General features: G+C 37.9%; 1 protein-coding gene across 3 annotated transcripts in view; it reads right to left on the reverse strand.

Annotated features, from left to right (window-relative positions):
- Positions 1-23,586, reverse strand: part of MINDY3 (MINDY lysine 48 deubiquitinase 3) — a 94,815-nt gene that overhangs the window by 13,700 nt on the left and 57,529 nt on the right. For all 3 annotated transcript variants that reach the window (XM_060006299.1, XM_060006298.1, XM_060006300.1), the window contains one exon: positions 11,023-11,095. In XM_060006299.1, the coding sequence (XP_059862282.1) occupies positions 11,023-11,095 (73 nt within the window). The remainder of the gene's footprint in view (positions 1-11,022; positions 11,096-23,586) is intronic.

Consider the following 23,586-nt stretch of genomic DNA (forward strand, 5'->3'; position numbering starts at 1 on the left):
TCTATGCTACACAGTTTTGGATTTTTTTCTTTTTTAAACAACAGTATGGTCAACTTATTGAGTACCTGAATAATGATGTAAAGTAGATACAAAGGCCATCTTACAGCTGAGGAAACTGAGGTTAAGGAACTTGCCCAACATCACACAGCCGAGTTTACAGAGGTGGGATTTAAATCCAGCTTGTCTGATACCCACTGGAATGCTTTTAGCATTTTAGAAAGCCATTTTCTGATACCTGGAGGCATTCCAAAATTCCTCTCTTGTCCAGTATCTTTGATCACATTGATCAATTTACCTCTGTCCCTACTCTTTTGTTTTTAAAAATTACTATAAAATATGTATCTGAATACAAACCAAATATCCAAACTTTCCCCCACAAAAGAGGTGTAAAAACCAAAATGAAACGAAACAAAACGTAAAAACGCCACCCCCCAACCCAAATCCCCAGGAAACAAAACTATGGACTTTCTCTAAAGCCCATATGTAACACTTTATATAGGACCAGTACCTGATTCTCTTTAGGATCTGAGCACACACACTAGTGTTCATTTCCATTTCTGAATTTGGGATTCTTCATTAAAGGGACCATGTAATTAGAGATGGTATGTCAAGGTCCTGCTTGAAATTAAAATTCTGGAAGTATTACAAAGGAGAAACTAACAGCTAAAAATACATTTTTGAACTTATTTTATATGTACGCTTGGCGTCAAAATAATGATTGAGCTCCTTAGATCCTAAAGACTCTGAAGTAGAGACTAACTGCTCAGTGGGAATGACAGTCAATATCATATCCTTATTTCAATAAATTAAAAATAGTTAAAAGTAGACAAAGAGGTTAAAACACAGCTCTTTATGACCTCAGCCTTTTAAAAAGGTACTGGTAGTGGAGAGAGGGGGAAAGATTGCTCGACCTTCCGGAAGAACACCTCGAATCTGGTCTCAGTTCTCACAACTAGGCATGCAGCTCTGAAGAAGTGAACTAAACCCTCCTCACAAGGTTGGTTTTTCTTAAGAACAAAATGGTGCTGGTCATCCCTGCTTATCTCCTAGATTTATGGTAAGGTTTTAATGAGACCACGCAGGTAAACTGCTTTATAAGCTGTGATGTTTCATGCAAAGGCCAGCCATCATGATTATTACTATTTTTAGACAGGCCCTCAGTTACTGATGGTCTTTTGAAACCTAAACCTGATTTATAAGTCACCTGTTTAGAACGCTGAACATACAGTCTCACGGAGGCAATGCTGTAAATGGTGATCAGCCTGCAACTGCATTTAATTCATAAGATGCCTAAAGCAGGAGCTAACAGTGCTGATTACAGGTCTACCTACCTGACAGGCACGTGCAGACACCCGGGGCAGGAGCGAGGCTGAGGTGGGGAGGGTGAGACAGACACCAGAGTACTCACGGGTACCAGAACTTGGATTCTCTTCTCTTTAGCTTCCCTCTAGGTCAGTTTTTCTACAAATATTCTAAAGAGGGTGACAAACGGCAACCGTCACCACACCAGCCTCTGCTAAACGGAAACTGGAACTACCCAGAAACTTGTAAGTACTGTTAATATAGTAAGTGTTTCAGATCCTGAAATATAACTGTGCTATGTTGGGGGAAGGGGGGATCAAATCAGTAAATTAGCTGATTAGTTTGTGACTAAAAATGAAGAATTTTCTATTTTTAATCTTTCAGCTTCCTAGAGTGGACTGTCAATAGCTAAACCATAAACAGGGATATTCAAATGAGAAAGTGGAGTTTATTTTCTATGTAAGTCATAGACAGAAAGAGAGAGCTTTTCTAAGATGACCGAACAAGTTTTGTTTGCTTCTTAACAATTCAGATTATAGTCCTGCTAAGTTGTCACACATAAAACTATATAGATGAAAACTAATTTATTTAATCAATAATTTTCTCTCTCTAGTAAAAACACAGCAAATTTATTTTCATATGTGTTTCTCAGGACTCAATTCTGAAAAACTGCCACTGATCATAAATTGTTTAATATTGCCAATAAGACAATTTTCCTTGTAATTTAGTGGACAAAATGGAGCTGCTACCTCATTAATGATTTTAAAAAACTGAGATTGCAAAAAGCAAACAAATCTACTACTTGTGACTATAAGGCACTAAAGTTTAGTTTTAGTATCTTTATTCCTGACAGAGTTGTTTCAAACTGGCCTTCTAGATAACATCAGGCTCTTCAAATCCACGTCTCCTACGGCTGTGAACACTCCTTCTTGCTCTGAAGGCGTTTCTCTATGCCTTTGTTCCTTCACAGTTATTATCTCCTAAGACATTCTGATACTCTCCTTGTACATTTCCTTTCTCAAGAAACTCATTCACTTCCAATTTCAATTTCAGTTCTAAAATTCTCACTAAAGGAACTAACGCAGAGGGATCCAAAACGCCAGGTTACAGAAAAGCCACACGTTTGGTTTGAGAAGGGTCTGTAGTGGTTACACTGGGGTAAGAGTATGCTTGATATCTGGACAATCATTTCAAGTCAAAATTAAGCAGCACTATAAAGACCTGACTGGAAACTCCGGAAAGACACCCCGTTTATCCATGCCACCTTACATACTTCATCCTATAATGTATTCCACTCTAGAAGGAATCCTCCTCTCATACAGTAATTACTATCAATATGGGTAGAAACATGTCACCTAACGTATCTTGAAACAGAGCAGGCATTTACACATGTATGTGTATACCACTTCACGACCACTCTCCCCTGGGATGTGAGGTATAGAAAAGGCAAACATCTAGAAGCGGGGTGAGAGAAGGCAGGGGGAAAAAACCCTAATACTTTAAATAAATCCTTAAGAGGAGGGTATGCCACAGGAAATCGCTTGACTCATTCTCTGAAATATATTTCTTAAAAATATAAATCCAAGCCTTGACCGTTAATTTCCTTGATTATTCCAATAACCATCACTTCTCTTTAGTACATGCTACATAATTATTTTTCTTGTGTCCTGTCTTTCCATTCAAGTCAAACACTTTGCTGGCTATTCCTGGTATATAAATTTCTACCTCCTACCTCGTGTTCATAGGTATCATTTTCTCTTCTTTGTGCTTCCATTTGCCAACGTGATCGTACCTCCTCAGGTCTCCATGATAGCTCTCTAGCTAATCTCAGTTCACTTTGATCACATTTCTTTTAATCTTATATTATTTATATCAATCTTATTTTCATTTTAACTTGCTACAGTTTCCAAAAACTGTACTTGATTAAGTTTGATCCTAACTCAAAATATATTAAAAGCATTTAGGAATAGAAATGATTTATTTTCTATCTTTTCCATCAGAGGATTCATATTGGTAAGAGAATGACTGTATTTGTCACCCTCCATGACACAGTTCAATGTGCTACATATCTCAATGATTCCAGCTGAAGTTGTTAACTTACTATAAGACGAATTTCATTCAGTGGTGGGAAGATATAAAGAAGTAAATTACTTTTACTTCTAAAGACTTAGAATGAAATGTTATTGGAATGAAATGTTATTGGAAGTTTAAAAGATTATTAATTCCAAGAAGAAAGCAACATTTATTTTTCTAAGTTAGGGAAAAGGCATAGTGGAAGAAGCTAACTGAAGGTCAACTCACCAATACCAGCACCAATTAACTTGAGGTGTAGAGAGAGAGGAACTCACATTTATGAAGTACCTACTATGTGTTAAGGACTGGGCAGGTGATTTCTACAATGCTATTCATTTAATCTTCATAAGGACTCTCAAGAAACAGGTGGTTATTATCATCTGATATATAAGAAAACAGATTTATAGACTGAAAAGTAACTAAAGTTATATGGTTACTAAGATTCCTAGAATTTCTATGACTGAAATTTTTAGAGATGGAAAGAGTAGATCTCCAAGAGTTAAAAATTTCAAGACAGAAGAAAGTGTATTTATAAAGATAACTGAGTCCATTCAGGAGTTGATAAGGATTAACCCAACAACGCAGGTTCCTTCCTGGTAATTTACAATGGAACATAAGGCATGGCTCGGTTTTAAAGTTATACTGGAAAAGTCAGTGAGTCAGCTGTCATACTTTAGTCATAACCATTATCGAAGTACATAAATGCAAAGATGATTAAAATAACCTAGCTAACAATGACAGAGTTGACACTGCAGTGACATATATGTGAACTTCTAAGACAACCTTTGTTAGTGCGGCAGAGAAGCTAAGCTCAGGCTCAGAAGAGAATCCTAAAGATGATTTTTCTTATCCTTCTTCTGTATTTTCCTCTGGCACAATCAATTACACAGAACTATTCTGGGGAGTGACGTCAGCAAGATGGAGGGCTAGGAGACCCCAACTCACGCCTCCCACACAAGAAGCCAACAAAAACAATAAACAGCACAAACTGAAGAAAACCCCCCAGGGAAAGTACTGGGCTACAAGGAAGCAGCAAAAAGCCCTGCAGAGCTCCAAAATAAATCAAGGATAGCTGCACAGGACAGTACAGGAAGTGTACTACCCGAGTCAAGCCATCACCCTGTCAAGAGCAGCCTGGCACCAGGAGGGATGGCCTCAGAGGAAGTTCACCACGCGGGGAAAAGGAGAACCCTGCAGGCCTCTCCGCTGGAGACGTGTGCAGCCTCTGCTGCAGTGGTCTCCTACCAACATTGCTCCCAGCTGACGGAGCTGACCACAGTGCTTCCCAGCCCCTGCAGCTACTCCCAGAGGCTAGAGCTGTCGCTCAGGAGACCTGCCCTCAGGGACCCCAGTCTCTCTCTGGAATGAGGCGCGCCTCAGCACCTCACCATGTACAGGACGAGCTCTGGGCCTCAGCCTTGGTTTCAGGGCAGTGGCTTTGCCCCACCGTTACCAGCACAGTGTCTGCTGCCCTGGGCCCCGCCTACTGGATACCAGGTTATAGCTCTGACCCATCATCCTCAAGGATGCTACCATCACTGAGCCCTGCCCACCCCCCCCACCCCCAGGTTGAGGCTCTGACACATCAGTGCTGAGACTGGGCAGCACTGCCCTGAGCTCGGCTGCTGAAGCTCAGCTTTAACAGATCAGCACTGCAGTTGTGCTGCTGCTACTGCCTTGTGACTGCCGCGTGGGGCCAGAAGTGAGACTCCGACCCACCATCCCCAGTCTATGCTGCTACTGCAGCCTGGGCCCAAGCCGCCACCACAGCTTGTCATCCCAGGGCCTGTGCCACTGTCACACACCCCCACACCCGTAAGCCACTATGGGGAGCCCCTGAAACTCAGGTCCCAGGCCCACGGAAGAGCTGTACGTATGTATACCGCAGACATCAGTGCCATACCTGCAGCAAGTGCACCTGTACCTCAGGACTACTGTGGTAGTTCTGTACGCACCGGATCCTAGGACCCTGGCTCTGTTACCCCGAATGAACAGCCAAAACGATCTTGAGAAAAAAAGAACAAAGCTGGAGGTAGCACACCTCCTGATTTCAAACTATATTACCAAACTATAGTAATCAAAACGGTATGGTATTGACCTAAAAACAGTCACACAGATCAAAGGAACAAAACAGAGAGCCCAGAGATAAACGTACGCTTAAATGGTCAATTAATTTACAACACAGGAGCCATGATATACAATGGAGAAAGGCCAGTCTCTTCAATAAGTGGTACTGGGCAAACTGGACCACTATCTTACACCACACACAAAATTTGATCTATTTTGAGTTAAGACTTGAATGTAAGACCAGAAACATTAAAATTCTTATCATGTAGCAAACACAGGTGGTAAGCTCCATGACATCACTCTTGGCAATGATTTTTTGGATTTAACACCAAAAGTGGGGGAGTAGGTGAAATGAGTGAAAGGTTTCAGAGGTACAAGCTTTCAGTTATAAAATAAGTGAGTCATGGGGATGTAAGGTACAGCATGGTGACTATAGTTTATAATACTGTACTGCTTATTTGAAAGTCTCTAAGAGAACAAATCTTAAAAGTTCTCATCACACATAAAAAATTTGTAATTATGTATAGTGATCAATGTTAATAGGCCTACTGAGGGATCATTTTGCAATACATAAAAATATAAAATCATTATGTTGTGCACATGAAAGTAATATAATATTAAACATCAGTTACACCTTAAAAAATAAAAATCCTGTGGTGGTGGTGTGTAAATCACTTTGAACTCTATCATACAGGCTAAGAGACAAGGGTTAAAAATAACTACATCTACAATATTATGTTAATGGATACACAATATAGAGAGATGTATACTGGGACATCAAAATAAATTATGGAGGTCACGTAAATGCATTGAACTTTCTTATGTAATTGAAGTTAAGCTGTTGTTAGCTTAAAATAGTTATAAGACTAAGATGTGTTACAAAAGCCTCATGATAACCAAAGAGCAAAAACCTATAACAGACAAACCATAAAGAGAAGAGAATCAAAGCATACTACTATAAAAAAAATCAAGTCACAAAGAAACCAACAGAAGAAGAAAGAAACTACAGAACTACAAAACAATTAATTAACAAAGTGGCAATAGTAATTCCTTACCTATCAACATTTACTGTAAATGTAAATGGTTTCATTTCTCCAATCAAAAGACATAGAGTGGCTGAATGGATAAAAGAACAAAACCCAACTCTATGTGAGTCTATAAAGACTCACTTAAGCTTCAAGGACATGGATAGGCTGAAAGTGATGAGACGAAAAAGATATTGCATACAAATGGAAAACAAAAGAGAACCGGGGTAGCCATCCTTATGTCAGACAAAATACCTTCTAATCAGAAACTGTAACAAGAGACAAAGAAGGTCATTATGTAATGATAAAGGGATGAATATATCAAGAGGCTATAACAACTATAAACATATATGTACCATATATTGTAGCTCCTAAACGTACTAAATAATTATTAACAAATCTGAAGGGAGAACAGAGAGCAATGAAATAAAGTAGGGAACTTCAATACCCCACATTCAACAACAGTTTGATCATGCAGACAGAAAATCAGTAAGGAAATAATGGATGTGAATTACACTTTAGACAGCATGTACCTAACAGACATATACAGAACACTCCATATACCAGCAGCAGAATATGCATTTCTTCTCAAGTGTACGAAAAAGATTCTCCAGGATAGATCACATGATAGGGCATAAAACATGTCTTACCAAATTTAAAAGGACTGAAATCACACCAAGTATTTTTTCCTACCACAATGACAGGAAACTAGAAAAAAACCACAGGAAGAAAATGCAAAATATATGTAGATTAAACAACATGCTCCTGAACAACCAATGGGTCAAAGAAGAAATCAAAAGGGAAATCAAGAAATATCTTGAAACAAATGAAAACAGAAGCACAATGTATCAAAACTTAGGGATGCTGCGAAAGCAGTTTTAAGAAGGAAGTTTATACTGATAAATGCCTACATTAAGAAACAAAAAGACCTCAAATAAACAACCTCACGTTACACCTTAAGGAACTAAAGAAAGAAGAAAAACTACAACAGAGATATATGAAATAGAGAACAGAAATATAGAAAAAAGCAATAAAACAGCTGATTTTCTGACAAGATAAACAAAACAGAATTAAAGAAGAGACACTGTAACTGTTACCACAGAAACACAGAGTCAGAAGAGACTGCTATGAACAATAACACACCAACAAATTGGACAAATGAGAAGAAACTGATTAATTCCTAGAAACATAAAACCTACTAAAACTGACTCATGAGGACAAAGAAAATCTTAATAGAGCAGTAACAAAAAGGAGACTGACAATGTAATCCAAAACCTTCCAACAAAGAAAAGTCCAGGAACAGATGGTTTCACTGGTGAATCTATGAAACAACTAAAGAGGAATTAATGCCAATCCTTCTACAAATCATCCAAAAAAGTAAAGATGAGGGGATACTTCCAAATTCACTTTGAGACCAGCATTACTCTGATACCAAAGCCAAATACGGACACTACAAGAAAACACATGAATTCATCCCTGATGAATACAGATACAAAACATTAGCAAACTGAATTCAACAGCAGATTAAAAGGACCATACACTATGATCAAGTGGGATTTATTCCAGGGATGCAAGGATGGTTCAACATATGCAAATCAACAGATCTGATATACCACATTTATAAAAGAAAAAAATTGTATGATCATGTCAGTATGCAGAAAAGGCACTTGATATAATACAAAATCCTTTCATAATAAAAACACTAAAAAATATGGTACAGAAGGAATGTTCCTCAGTGTAATAAAGGTCATAAACAACAAACCTACAGCTAATATCATACTCAGTGGTGAAAAGTGAAAATCCTTTCCTATGAGAACAGGAAAAAGACAGGATTGCCCACTTTTGCCATTTCTATTCAGCATATTATTGGAAGTCCTAGCCATAGCAATTCGGAACAAAAAGGAAATAAAAGGCATTCATATTGGAAAGGTAAAAGTAAAATGATCTCTGTTTGTGGATAACTTGGTCTTATATATAAACCCTAAAGACTCCACTAAAAAACTGTTAGAAAAATGATTTCAGTAAATTTGGAAGATACAAAATCAACATACTGTTATCAGTTGCATTTCTATACACCAACAAGAACTATCTGAAAGTGAAATTTAAAAAGCGATTGCATTTACAATAGCATCAAAAACAATGAAACGCTCAGGCACACGTTTAACCAAAGAGGTATAAGACACTGAAAACTGTAAGACACCGATGAAAGAGATTGAAGAAAACACAAATGGAAGGATACACTGTGCTCATGGATTATATCAAGAATTAATAGTGTTAAAATGTCCATACTACCCAAAGTGATCTACACAGTCAATGCAATCCTTACCAATATTCCAGTGACATTTTTTCACAGAAATAGAAAAAACTATTCTAAAATTTATTTGGAACCGCAAAAGATACTGCACCATCAAAGCCATCATCTTGAGAAAGAAGAACAAAGCCAGAGGCATCATGTTACCTGATTTCAAGCTATACTGCAAAGCTCTAATAATCAAAAGAATATGCTACTGGCATAAAAACAAGCACACAGCCCAGTGTAACAGAATAGTAAGCCCTGACATAAATTCATGAATATATGGTCAGCTAATTTTTTTTTTTTTTATGGTCAGCTAATTTTTGATCAGAGTGCCACGAACATACAATTGGGAAAGGATAGTCTCTTCAATAAATGGTGTTGGGAAAAATGGATATCCACATGCAAAAGAATGAAACTGGACCCCTATCTTACAGTATCCAAAAAAAACAATTTGAAATGGATCAAACACCTAAGTGTAAGACTTCAAACTGTAAAGCTACTAAAAGAAAATGTAGGGAAAAAGGTCCTTGCCATTGGTCTTGGCAGTGATTTCTTGGATAAGACAGCAAAAGAACAGCCAGCAAAACTAAAATAAACAAGTGGGATTGCATTAAACTAAAGAGGTTCTGCACAGCAAAGGAAATAATAAAATTGCAACCTATAGAGTGGAAGAAAATACTTGCAAGCCATGTATCTGATAATAGGTTAATACACAAAATATATAAAGCAAAACATATAAAGACCTCAAGAGCAAAAACAAATAATTCAATTAAAAAGTTAGCAATGGACCTGAATAGACATTTTTCTAAAGAAGACATACAAATGGCCAATAGGTATATGAAAAAATGTTCAATATCACTAATCATCAGGAAAATGCAAATCAAAATCATAATGAGGCATCACCTCACACCTGTTAGGATGAACTTTATCAAAAAGACAGGAGACTGGATTTCCCTGGTGGTCCAGTGGTTAGGACTACGCGCTCCCAATGCAGGGGGCACGGGTTTGATCCCCGGTCAGGGAAGATCCACATGCCACATGGCATGGCCAAAAAAAAAAAAAAAAAAAAGACGAGATTAAATGTTGGTGAATTTGTGAAGAAAGGGGAAACCTTATGCACTGTTGGTGAAAATATAAAATGGTATCTCTATTAAAGAAAACAGTACAGAGATTCTTCAAACAATTAAAAACAGAACTACCATATGATTCAGCAATTCCACTCCTGGGTATATATCTGAAGGTAGTGAAATCAGCAGTTCAAAGAGACATCTGCACAATCACTGCAATATTATTTACAACAGCCAAGCTGTGGAAACAGCCTAAGTGTTTGTCAGTGGATAAAGATTACAGTGTTTATGCGTGTGTACACACACACAATGGGATATTATTTAGCCATGACAAAGAGGGAAATCCTACCTTTTGTGACAACATGGATAAACACTGAGGACATTATGCTAAGTGAAGTAAATCAGACGTAGAAAGACAAATACTGTATGATATCACTTATATGTGGAATCTAGAAAAGCTGAATTTGTAAAAACAGAGTAGAGTGGTGGTTACCAGGGGCTTGAGGTAGGTTAATTGGGGAGATGTTGTTTAAAGGTAGAAACTTGCAACTAGTAGATAAATAAGTTCTGGAGAACTAATGAACAGCAATGGTGATTATAGTCAACAATACTGTATTATGAACTTCAAAATTGTTAACAGATCAGATCTTAACTGTTTTCACCACAAAAAAGAAGTAATTATGTGATGTGATAGAGGTGTTATACCTCATGCTAAAATAGTAATCATTTTGCAATATATAAATATATCAAAGCAACATGTTGTATACCTTAAACTTACAGAATGTTATATGTCAATTATATCTCAATTATTAAAAAAAGAAATATTCTGAAACATTTATTCATCTGAATAAATAAATAAATGACTTAAGCTCTTTGAAAAGTTATTCAAGAGGTGGTATTTTTCCCTATTTAACACCATCAGAGATCAAGATTCAAGTAACCATAACTTTAGTACAACAAGAAACACAAAACCCTTATACCATGTGAGAATATGATGATCACTGAAGTTTCCTATTTTTTTTGGTTCCCATTTTCACCATTTCCTATTTAAAAATTTCAAGAAATGCAAGCCTACATTTCTTTCAATAATCCCATAACTCTTTAAAAATAAAACTCAGGAAAGTATCAATATATTTCAAACATATGAAAATATAAAACAGAGGCAATGTTAATAAAAAATAAAATCTTTTACCTTCTGGATCGTAAGTTTGAAAAACTCTTCTGGCTTGTTCTGAAGGAGCCTCAGGGGCAACTAAAGCCATATCCTGAAAACATAAAAAAGCATGCTATCAACGAGCTACAATATAATGGCATTGAAAATAATGACTGATAGTTTTGCTTTATATTATTGTCCAAGTAAAAAATCTAACTGGAAGCATACTCTAGTTTTCAAATATTTAAAAATTAAATCCAGAGATATGACAGCAAACAATTACATAGGAATGCAATTGAAATTTACTACTTTAGGAAGTATGTTACATCAATACCTAGGCACATCAATAATCAAGTTCTGCATGTTCAGAATTTTAACTTTTATTAAAGGAAATATCGAAAAGGCGGATTTCTTTTTCCCATAAAACTCTATCATGACTAGTTTCTTTACAAAGTAAGCAATATTACAATTTACCAAAACTAAGCACAGAATTCACTGTTATCTTGGACTCTTCACAAACCTTTACTCCACATATATCAACCATTATGAAACTCTACACTTGACTGACATGAAACTAGAATCTAGGTTCTAATTGTTTTCCTCTATTCGTAAATCTGGTCCAAGCATCTGCCTGTAATTGTGTTCACTCAGACACACCTCATCAGAGAACAAGTTTCCAAGCATCCCTTTTTACCATCTTGAATCCTTTTTAAGAAGTGGGTATAAAGGGAACATATCTCAACATGATAAAAGCTATTTACGACAAATCCACAGCCAACATAATACTCAATGGTGAAAAGCTAAAAGCCTTCCCGCATATAAATTAATGAACTTAGAACACTCCCTCAACACCATACACAAAAATAAACTCAAAATGGCTTAAAGACTTTAATATAAGACATGACACTATAAAACTCCTAGAAGAGAACACAGGCAAAACACTGACATAAACCACAGCAATGTTTTCTTAGGTCAGTCTCCCAAGGCAATAGAAATAAAAGCAAAAATAAACAAATGGGACCTAATCAAACTTATAAGCTTTTGCACAGCAAAGGAAACCATAAAGAAAAAAACAGACAACCTACAGAATGGGAGAAAATATTTGCAAATGATGCAGCTGACAAGAGCTCAATTTCCAAAATATACAAACAGCTCATACAACTCAATAACAAAAAAACAACCCACTCAAAAAATGGGCAGAAGGGGCTTCCCTGGTGGCGCAGTGGTTGAGAGTCCGCCTGCAGATGCAAGGGACACGGGTTCGTGCCCCGGTCCGGGAAGATCCCACATGCCGCCGAGCGGCTAGGCCCGTGAGCCATGGCCGCTGAGCCTGCGCGTCCGGAGCCTGTGCTCCGCAACGGGAGAGGCCACAACAGTGAGAGGCCCGCGTACCGCAAAAAAAAAAAAAAAAAAAATATGGGCAGAAGACCTAAATAGACATTTCTCCAAAGAAGATATACAGATGGCCAATAGGCACATGGAAACATGCTCATCGCTAATTATCAGAGAAATGGATTCAGAACTACAATGAGGTACAACCTTGCACAAGTCAGAATGGCCACATAATGTCTACAAATAATAAATGCTGGAGAGGGTGTGAAGAAAAGGGAACCCTCCTGCACTGTTGGTGGGAATGTAAATTGGTGCAGCCACTATGGAGAACAGTGTGGAGGTTCCTTAAAAAACTAAAAATAGAACTACCATACGACCCAGCAATCCCACTCCTGGGCATATATCCGGGGAAACCCATGGTTTGAAAGGATACATGCCCCCCCATGTTCATAGCAGCACTGTTTATAGGAGCCAAGACATGGAAGAAACCTAAATGCCTATTCACAGATGAATGGATAAAAAGATGTGCTGTACACATACACACACACACACACACACACACACACACACACACACACACACACACAAATGGAATACTACTTAGCCATAAAAAAGAATGAAATAATGCCATTTGCAGTAACATGGATGCACCTAGAGATTATCATACTAAATTAAGCCAGAAAGTCAAATACTGTATGATATCACTTATATGTGCAATCTAAAATACGATACAAATGAACTTATTTACAAAACAGAAACAGACTCACAGACACAGAAAACAAACTTATGGTTACCAAAGGGGAAAGGGGGTGTGGGAGGGATAAATTCGGAGTTTCGGATTAGCTGATACAAACAACTATATATAAAATAGATAAACAACATGGTCTTCTGTACAGCATGGAGAACTATATTCAATATCCTATAATAAACCATAATGGAAAAGAATATGAAAAAGAGTATATATATTTGTATAACTGAATCGCTTTGCTGTACACCAGAAACTAACTCAACATTGTAAATCAACTATACTTCAATAAAAAAAAAAAAAAGTTGTGGGGTATAAAAGTCAAAAAGAATTTAAATTGCTGTTTCTCTGTGGAAATACATTTTTGTAAGAAATGCACTAATTAACTTTTGTCCTAATCATCCTGCCCTTACCTCAAAGATGAATAAACTCTAAGAGTCAATTAGAGTAGTTATTTTTAAAAACTTAATTAATTAATTTTTGGCTACGTTGGGTCTTCATTGCTGCATGCGGGCTTTCTCTAGTTGTGGTGAGCAGGGGTTACTCTTCCCTGTGGTGCGCGGGCTTCTCTTGTTCGTGGCTTCTCTTGTTGCAGAGCACGAGCTCTAGGTTCGTGGGCTTCAGTAGTTGTGGCATGTGGGCTCGGTAGCTGTGGCTCGCGGGCTCTAGAGCGCAGGCTCAGTAGTTGTGGCACACGGGCTTAGTTGCTCTGCAGCATGTGGGATCTTCCTGGACCAGGGCTTGAACCCGTGTCACCTGCATTGGCAGGCAGATTCTTAACCACTGTGCCACCAGGGAAGCCCCTAGAGTAGTTCTTACTGGGCCATGCCTGAACACCTCCTCAATAGTATGTTCGGTTCATATAGGAGTAGAAATCAAATGGGTACGGGAATCAAAACAACGGAATATATACAAGCTCCTACACAGTTTTAATGTGTTAAAATAAATGATAAAGTACTTTTTAAAATCTGTTATTTTATAACATAGTAAAATTTGGTGATGTACAATTATTTCCCTTTTACCATCCTGTGTTAGCAACTTTTAGGGTCTCCTTTTCGTGCATTTTCAATGTTATTTTGTAGATAATACACATGTCAAAGGACATGCTTTCATCTGGTTCAACCTTCAGTGCCTTTCTGATTTTATGATCCAGTCCTTTACTGCTGGACACTTGGATCGTGTCTAATCTTTTGCCATAACCAATGCTGCACCAAATAAACTTGAACATGTAATTTCATACATGAACAGTTGTATCTGTAGGACAGAGTTCCAGAGTAGGATTGCTGGGCCAAAGAAAGAAGGCATTTAAAATTCTGGTAGAATACTGCCAGATTCTTGGGTTAACTTTGTTCACTTAACCTATTTTTAACAATATTTCTTAAAGTGCTTTTCTGTGTCCAATACATCACCAGGACAGTCTTAGCTCTATCATCACCTTTATATCAAGGCTAGGATTGCAGCGTCAGCTCTCAGATTTAGGGAGCAATTACTAGCACAGGGCTATCGTTATTATTACTCCTTAGCTTCTTTTACCACTCCCAAACCTTAACTGCAAACATTTCTACGTGGATTCCAGAATAAGCTTTAGCCCCCTGAACTATTTCCAACTCTCCTTTCTTTTTTCAATTCTTCCCTTTAGAATGGCTGTTGGAATTTGTGGATGAGTGCTGCCACTGAAATCCTCATGGAGGAGAAGGTATACAGCTGGAGATGAGATTTTACGCAAGGGGGAACATTTGGAGACACAAGATGAAGATATAGTCATTCTTCCTATTCACAATCTGTTGCATTTCAACCTTTATTACTAGTAAGTGATGAGCCAAAGTTTGAAATGAGTTTTAAAACATTACTTCAAAATTTCTAAATATTAATTAAAAGTATGATCTAAATAGTAGGAAAGGGAATATTGTTTTTCTTGGTCAAAATAAAACAAACACTCTTTTGGGGGAAGAGGTGGCAGAGAATATAAATGAAGCATCATTTTAATCTTCCTACAAAGTGAAGTTTTGGGAAATTACTACCATTTATAAAGTTGGGGGAACAAGGAAGATTCCATTTTTAGCCAGAGAAAAAGGTCTGCATCAAATTCTCTGGCATTAAAGATTTCAGAAAATGCAGGAGTGCAAAAAAAAAAAAAAAAAAAAAATTTAACGTGAACTACCTGATGCCTCATCTCTAAGTTCCAAGTGGTACAAATAAAAAATATACTATGCTTATGTAGAAAAAAATTAAACTTAATGAAATGTTCACTGCTTATCATCTGCCTCTGGTTATGAACATATAAAAAAATTAGGCTTCAGAAAATGTGTTCTTAGCTCTTGTTTGAATAGGCCTGGCCTGATATAGAAAGATCAGTTGAAGCCTAGGGGAAACTCCTGGCATACTCTGGTTTAACAAGTGTTCGTTTAGAGTAAGGGCTGCCACATGATTTCTGTAATGGGCCAAAAAGTAAATATTTTTGGCTTTGCAGGCCATAAGGTAGCATGATAATACAATGCATAGGCAGCAAGATGGTACGATATATAAACAAATGCACATGGCTGTGTTCCAATAAATTACAAAATAGGTGGTAGGGCTTGATTTGGCCTGTGGGCCATAGTTTGCTGACCCATGATTTAGAGAATATATTATATTTTTTCCCCAAATGCTCTAACACTGAGTAAACATGCCTTCTTTTGACTCATCTGCAGATATAATGATATCTTAATCACCTTACTAGGTTTTACCAAGATGATATTTTGGGTCTCATCTGAGAGAGAAAAGAGGGTAGGAAGTTCTAGCTGGCAGGAACAGAATCATGAGAGGCAGAAAGATGTGAATTAGTGTAGCACAAGGGGAACTGACAGAGCTGAAGAGGACTGAGAACTGTGAGAGGCAAGGAGTAGTTAGGCAGGGAAATCAGTGTTGATGGGAGAACGAACTGACTCTGAACGTGCAGGGTTTGTAGGTGACGCACGTGGCTGTCTTAATGCTCGGCACACTACGATCACCCAGGGCTGCCCATCGTAGGCTTCTCATGCGCCAGGAGAAAGAGGCCATGGGCCCTAGAGGAGGTCAAGGCTGGAGAGCCTGCCAGGTAAGACATGGAAACAGGTGAACGCAGATTACTTCAAAGACGTCAGAATAGAGTATTTCCAAAAAGGAATTTAGAGAAGTTCTTGCTTGAAGCTTAAAAGTGTGAAACAAGTATCTCAAAACGCTGTGAGGAAACAACAAAAAACCTCCAGATGTAAACTACCAAAACAGAAATTCCTTTTTTCCTCTCAAAATACAACCCAGTGGTAGTGGTCAGGTTCCACATAATAAAACCATCAACTCTAACTGTCATGACTAATAACGCAAATTGTGTCTTGAACGATTAAGAAACAAAAATCTTGCTTGCTCCTTTGGTCTCAGTGATATACTAATAGCTAATATGCTAAACTCCTTAGGAATTAACCATTCTTAATAATGTCACTTATTTTAAGATGTGTTTATACAAGAGGGGTGAAAAAAAACAAAGGCCAAAACAAAAAAGATTACAGTAAATTCTAATGAAAACATTCCAAAAGTTTTCATCCACAAATCAAAACCAGTACAATCTTCCAAATTTATTATTGCTTGCTTATTCTGAATGTTTACAATGCTTTTTAGATTATTATAGAAAAAGATCTCTTAGTTAAAGCTTGTTTAAATTTATATAATGTTTAAACGTTTATAGATGAAATCAGGACAAGTTACGAAACCACCTTCTCTTCCCATTAAAGTGCTTCATCCTGAACTCCTTTTACCTTTCTAATTTGATTTAAAATAACAAATTCCAACACTCACTTTTACCAATTTATTTAACTTAAACACTTCTGAACAAGGCTTCCGGTTTAAGACCTGGAGCAGAATGATCCATGTAGTAATTTTGGTAATATATTAATATTATATATATTTCGTATTTGCATAGCAAATTTGAACAGCAAGTATAGAATTCCATTAATTGAGAAAGAGTCCTTTACAACCTTAAGATATACAACTTGTGTGAGATACAACTGCCAAATTTTTCTCATTGCACATGAAATGATTTAACTAGAAAGGATAAAGTAAAATAGAACTCTTACGTAAAGACTGTGTAGGTGTGAATAATAATACAAAGAAGAGGATTCTACCCTCAGATTTTCCATTTCCAAGACTTAATATGGCAATAGCTTTCAGATTACATATTTATTTTTCCCATATAACTATCCACACGGCCATAATGTTTTGATGCTGTCAAGCCTATTAGATGACAAAAAGACCTAGTCTATACATTTAATGTCACAATCTAATGGAAGAGAGAAAAATATGTTCCTATGTTTCCACAAATATTATTAATATTATCTTAAAATTACTTTCTCAAATAACATTCAAACATACATTAATCCCCCACCCTCAAAAAACTGTTGAGTTATAAATAAGTAGAGATTCCAATGATGTAATTCCAAATTATCTAAGTCAGCAAGGATACTTGTAAGCATTTTCTTTTTTTTCATCCCCAGTTGTAGCACTTAGGAGAACACTTCACTGTGTACTGCACCTGAAACTCTTTAAGGTACTCCCACTAGCAAGAGATTCTGAACATGAGTCTAATATTTAAATAATATTTTAATTCACTATGCTTTTAAACTCTGATTTATCATCAACATTATTTTTACTTTAAAAGTAGTTCTCTACATTAGTCAAATATAATCAGATGCTTTCATCACAGGACTGTTAGGGCAAACAACCAATTTACTGGTCAACAGGGATTGCTAAACAATATAGCGTTTAAAATTATCTAGCCTCACCCAACTTCCCTTAACTGGCAAAGTGCTACAGAAGAGAAGAGGGGGGAAAAAACCCCCAAAAGCCAACAAACAAACCAAAAAACCACCAAGGTGTAACGGGACTATCTAATATCCTAGAGTCATGAAACAAATATCTTTTTCATGTAGCACTGTCTGTTCACCATAAACCTTTTAAAATGTTGTAAAATTAGCTACCCTTCTAAACACCTACAGAAATATAAGCAGGGCCCGTGTTCAGCTCGTTAGCTAGGTGTAAGTATGTAGCTCATTACTGGAAAGGTCTTTAAAGCTTACTTATTATACCTTTCATCATTATCAGGAGCAATCTGCTGTCAGGAGTAATCAAGGAGCCTCTGAGAACTTGTCTTCAGGAATGATCATGCACACATAGATGACATTCTAGCTTGCAGACAACATCTGACAGTGCTACTAAGAATCCTTCCAAAAAAATAATAAAGTTAACTGGTATATAATTTCCCTTTAGCCTTTAAGTAAAATTTTGCTTTAAAAATCACTTTATTGGGCTTCCCTGGTGGCGCAGTGGTTGAGAGTCCGCCTGCCGATGCAGGGGACGCGGGTTCGTGCCCCGGTCCAGGGAGATCCCACATGCCGCGGAGCGGCTGGGCCCGTGAGCCATGGCCGCTGAGCCTGCGCGTCCGGAGCCTGTGCTCCGCAACGGGAGAGGCCACAACAGTGAGAGGCCCGCGTACCGCAAAAAAAAAAAAAAAAAAAAAAATCACTTTATTGTATGTTCCATATTGACTCTTCACTACCTACCTAGGAAAATAATTTGGGAACCAGTGTGAAACATATTGTAAATCAGTTGTCAAATGCTCTCAAGTATATAATGTTCTTCAGTGCCAGTGTCAGAAACAGAATTCAGTTAATGCCATTAATTGAAAGTAGGTAGGACAGTGGTCCTTTTTCTTACTCTTCCATGATTTCCCAAACAATGCGCAAAAGGCCCAGCTACTCCAAAACAGCCCACTGCTGACTTGTGTTGTGTCAGCAGAGAAGTCAGGGTAGGAAACATAAAGCAAAGCCCTTTGGGATTCTTTCTACACAGGAACATACACTCTAAATGTGTAAGTGAAATAAGGTAGTAGGAGGAAAGTCTCCGACAGATATGATCTGCCATGATCATTACAATTATTAATATTAACCACTGGACTTTTTCTCCCTATTGCCACGACTGTACAACTCACAGTAGGGACCCCTCTAGCCTTTCTCCAGTGGTTTCTGCCAGAGAATTCATCCCTCAGGCCCAAGGCGTCCACTCTCTTATGCATCTAGAATCACTTTCTGTGTTCTCTCGTTTACTATGAAGAACCGGACCGAGAGAAGCTCTTTGCCATTTAACTACTGTATGTCATTAAAGAAACAGCTAACACAGCCATTACTCTCTAGGCACATGGACACCTACAAAATTCAAGAAAAATGATTATCTGACTTTTTTAAATGGTAGAAATTAATACTATATAATCACCTGGGCAAAAATCAATCTGACAGTCAAAAATTCCTCCTTATTTCTAGGCAAAGACTCTTTATATCCTTTAAATTAAACTCTGTTAAATCACGTGGACCCACAGTTACCCATGGTGGTAGATTTGGTACCGTTGTTCTCAATTCCTTGCGCTTCCCTGTAAGAGTACAATCGCTGCTTTTTGCTATGGGACCCGTAGTACCTCTTTGTGGGTGTCTACTTCCTAGCCGCACTGACATCAGGGATTAGCCAGGTGCCTTTTTTGGCCAGAGAAATACAAGCAGAAGTGACATTCTGCCAGCTCCTGGAAGAGCTTTAAGTGTCATCAGTGGCTGGGCCAGGCGTCTTCCTCTTCTCCCTCTGCCAGGAGAACTGCCCCTTCCTGACAGAGGCTACTCCTCGGTCCAGATCACAGCAGGGGAGAGGCACCTGGAGGACACGTGCAGCCAGCATACAAATTAAGAGAAAGAAGCTTCGGTGTGTGTGTGGGGGGAGAGGGCTATGGTGGGAACAGTTTGCCCCAGCACAGGCAAAAAGACGGTGCACTGTTTGCAGTTTAAACGTAATAAAACTCACTTTGTCAAATTCCTCTTTATCATCATCCCATGCAGGCAGTTCTAGACAATTTCAGTGGTCAAACATCCCACCTACCTGGGGTGGACTGCTCTCATTGCCTCCCCTCCCCACTTCTTGACTACTACTGCGTAAATCACTCAAAGTTTAGGATTGTTTGTGACTTCAGGAAGCTGGCAAAAAGAATTAAACCCTAATATTCTGGCTGGGGTTTCAGCTCGCTTATGTCACATGTATAATATCTGCTCGTCCCATTCAAACTTGACCTATTTTTTCCTCTTCTATTCCTCCATGCTACCCACTGACACTGATTTTAACAATACAAGCTGCATATGGAGAATCTCCACATATACACACTTCCTGTGTTTCGTATGAAAATGGATGCCTAGAAAGATGACTGACATAGTAGTCCACACAACACTGGTCATTTAAGCTTGGTAGGCTTGGATTAGTATAAATGCAAAGTGAGGGACCTCCCTGACCCTACATTCCCCCAAATCCTACCTCCTTTTCTATTATTTTAAACAGGGTTTTACTGTGAAAAATAGTGAAAATACTCAATTTTTAATACTCTTAAGTTTTATCAAGCTTCACAGAGAAGTTCTTACTGTTCATTAAGTAACTGTTCTACTTCCATGAATAGGCTTTACATTCATGACTTGAATGTTCATGTTTAGCCTTTCATATCAAGATAAGCATGCAAACATAGTATAGATGGGGGGCTTCACTGGTGGTGCAGTCATTGAGAGTCCGCCTGCCGATGCAGGGGACACGGGTTCGTGCCCCGGTTCGGGAAGATCCCACGTGCCGCGGAGTAGCTGGGCCCGTGAGCCATGGCCGCTGAGCCTGCGCGTCCGGAGCCTATGCTCCGCAACGGGAGAGGCCACAACAGTGAGAGGCCCGTGTACCGCAAAAACAAAAACAAAACAAAACAAAACAAACATAGTATAGATGGTCTGGGGAGAAATGATTATTTCAGCTGGTGCTGTACCTGATCCCAATTTTTGCTTCCATCTTAATCTCCTAGCACAACGAGTATGGTTCAGCCATACTGAACCAATTACTATTCTCCAAATATAGCCCGAAGTTTCCCAACCCACATCTCTTGCCTTTTTGCTTACGCTTTTCCCAAGACTAGAATACATTCATTTCATGTAAGTCTAATATACGTCATGTCCTTTAATTCAAGTATCAGCCCTCTGCACCCCCCTCCCCTCTTTCAATCTCTGTTTCACACTACAATAAAAATTTGCTTGTTTTCCTAAGGGACAGAAGTAGCTAAAAGCTCGGGAGACAGAATCCTTGCTTTAGCCAGTAGGTGTTAGTTTTCTCTGGCCCCAGAGTATAAAATGTAGATGAAAACGGAACGTATTTCACAGGGTTGCATTGAGGATTGAATGACAAATGCATGTAAGATGCTTATCACAGTGCCTGATACGGAGCAAGCACTCAGTAGAATTACCTAGTAAACTATTATAATGTATTATTATTACTATTTTTGGCCTCACGGCGTGGCATTCGGGATCTTAGTTCCCCGACCAGGGACTGAACCCGCACCCCCTGCAGTGGAAGCGTGGAGTCTTAACCACTGGACTGCCAGGGAAGTCCCTACAATGTTATTATGAATCCTTGCATTTCAACAGTACTTAGCACCATGCCCAGTGTCTGCTCTACTAGGTACTGGGGGAAAGCAGCTAAATCAGGTAGTACCCGATCACAAGGAGGTAGGAAGTTTAAAGAAATTCCACGAGCATAAGGGAGTGAGAGAATCAGCAATCACATCACGAAAGCTGTCAAGCAAGGCTGGACCATGAATGCTGAGCAGGACTGTGATCACAACCTGGGCAGATGATAACATAAACAGAAGCACAGGAAAATAAACAAAATCATAAACCTGCTAATACTCACTATCATACATTAAATATATGCTGTAAGGCCTTTTCTGCTACCCGCTCCATTTGCTACAATTATTTTCATCAATTCTAGACGGACAGGTAGAGATGTGGACTCATCAATGCTGATTCTAATGAAAACTCACGGACTTCACTCATAACAGAACGCCTTTAGGCCTTTATATCAGCGATACTTTATCTTGCTTGGACAATTATTTGGGTTCTACTGTAACAAAAAGTTGTAAGAAACAAATTCAAATGGAAAGAGGAACTAATTTCAGTAAGCTGGGTGACATCACTGACATGATTAACTAAGAGAAAAAAAATTCATAAAAACCAATACAGAAACATGACAAGTTATGATTTAAACTATAAAGATTAATACTTTAGCTCTTAAATCCATTTCCTTTCTGTAGCAGATAAGGCATGAAATTTAAACAAATGCACAAACTCTAAAATATACTTAGGATAAACGGATGGGATGACTAAACCGCATTAATACATAAGAAAACCCTATTATTTTACAAAATGCCCAACTGTGAATCTAATTATATTCCAACTCCCAAGACTTTTACCCAGTAATTCAAGATACATAGAAGTGAATATTCTTTATAATAAGATCTATAAAGCATCATTTTACTTCATTTCCTTAAAACTGTGGATACATGTAGAGGAATGTATTAATGGTAAAGTAGAACTGTCCAACTTTTGAACACCCTCAAAAAGGGCTCTATCATGTAACTGCAGTAGTCTTGTTAATGTTACACTGAAGAGTGATACACAAAGGAGCTTGCTCTGTAGAAAGAATTCTATCTAGATTCCCAGGAACAGATACCACTGTAAGAACAGTCTGCTCATGCAGGAACAGTTAAATGTTTTGTTTCTCCTTTGCATTAAATTCAGTTTCTCTATATACTGTGCCTTTAAACAGAAGTGTGTTTTCATGTGTTCTTATCTAAAAGGAAAACTGCTTTATCATAGGAAAGGTCAAAGGTGACACTCTGTATACACATACAAAGAGTCCTTTTATAACCATAAGAGAGAACAAAAAGGAATGTAAAACTCATCTTCCCAACTTCAAAAGAAAGTCTGAAATGGATTACCAAGGAAATTAGTCACTGATCTTCTGAAGATGAAATTACATGTTACAGGTAGGTTCCAACTATTTTTATGTTGTACCAGCAGCTGTCATCCCAGAGATTCAAATGCACAAAACCAAAAATGCCAAATTTATTTGTCTAACACTTTATATATATATAATTCTAATAATATTAAAGTATCATATTTTCAAATTTAAAGCCCTTGTCTTGAATTTGCATTGAAAATTAAGTCCATAATTAGTTCCAATTCAAGGGGAAAATATGAAAGTGACCCAAGTAATTTAATCTTAGGCCCCAAATATAAAAAAGGAAGTCAATGAGGCAAAGGGAAAAATGATGATTAGAGAGATGAAAAACATAACAGGACAAATGTCCAAATGTTCTATCAGGTAATATTTGGGCATTTAAAGTATATTAACATGTCTCAGTACGAAAAGGCCTGGCTTCTAAAAGAAGAAAAGATTTAATATATTATAAAACAAATGCTACACCACCTTGTTTTAACAATAAAGTTCTAAATTCCTTAAGCATCTACTGTTCAAAATCATTTCTTCTACCTGTTCAGGAGATCTGCAGGTTTTCAACTAACTCATGAAGAGTACCATGGTATATGTGAACACCCTGCCCATGCACACAGGGCTCGCTCCCTCCCAAGGTACAGATCCAAAGGTTTTACTCTGCCATC

The sequence above is a fragment of the Delphinus delphis genome, chromosome 2 (genome assembly GCF_949987515.2).
Source record: "Delphinus delphis chromosome 2, mDelDel1.2, whole genome shotgun sequence".
In the NCBI taxonomy this organism is placed as follows: Eukaryota; Metazoa; Chordata; class Mammalia; order Artiodactyla; family Delphinidae; genus Delphinus; species Delphinus delphis.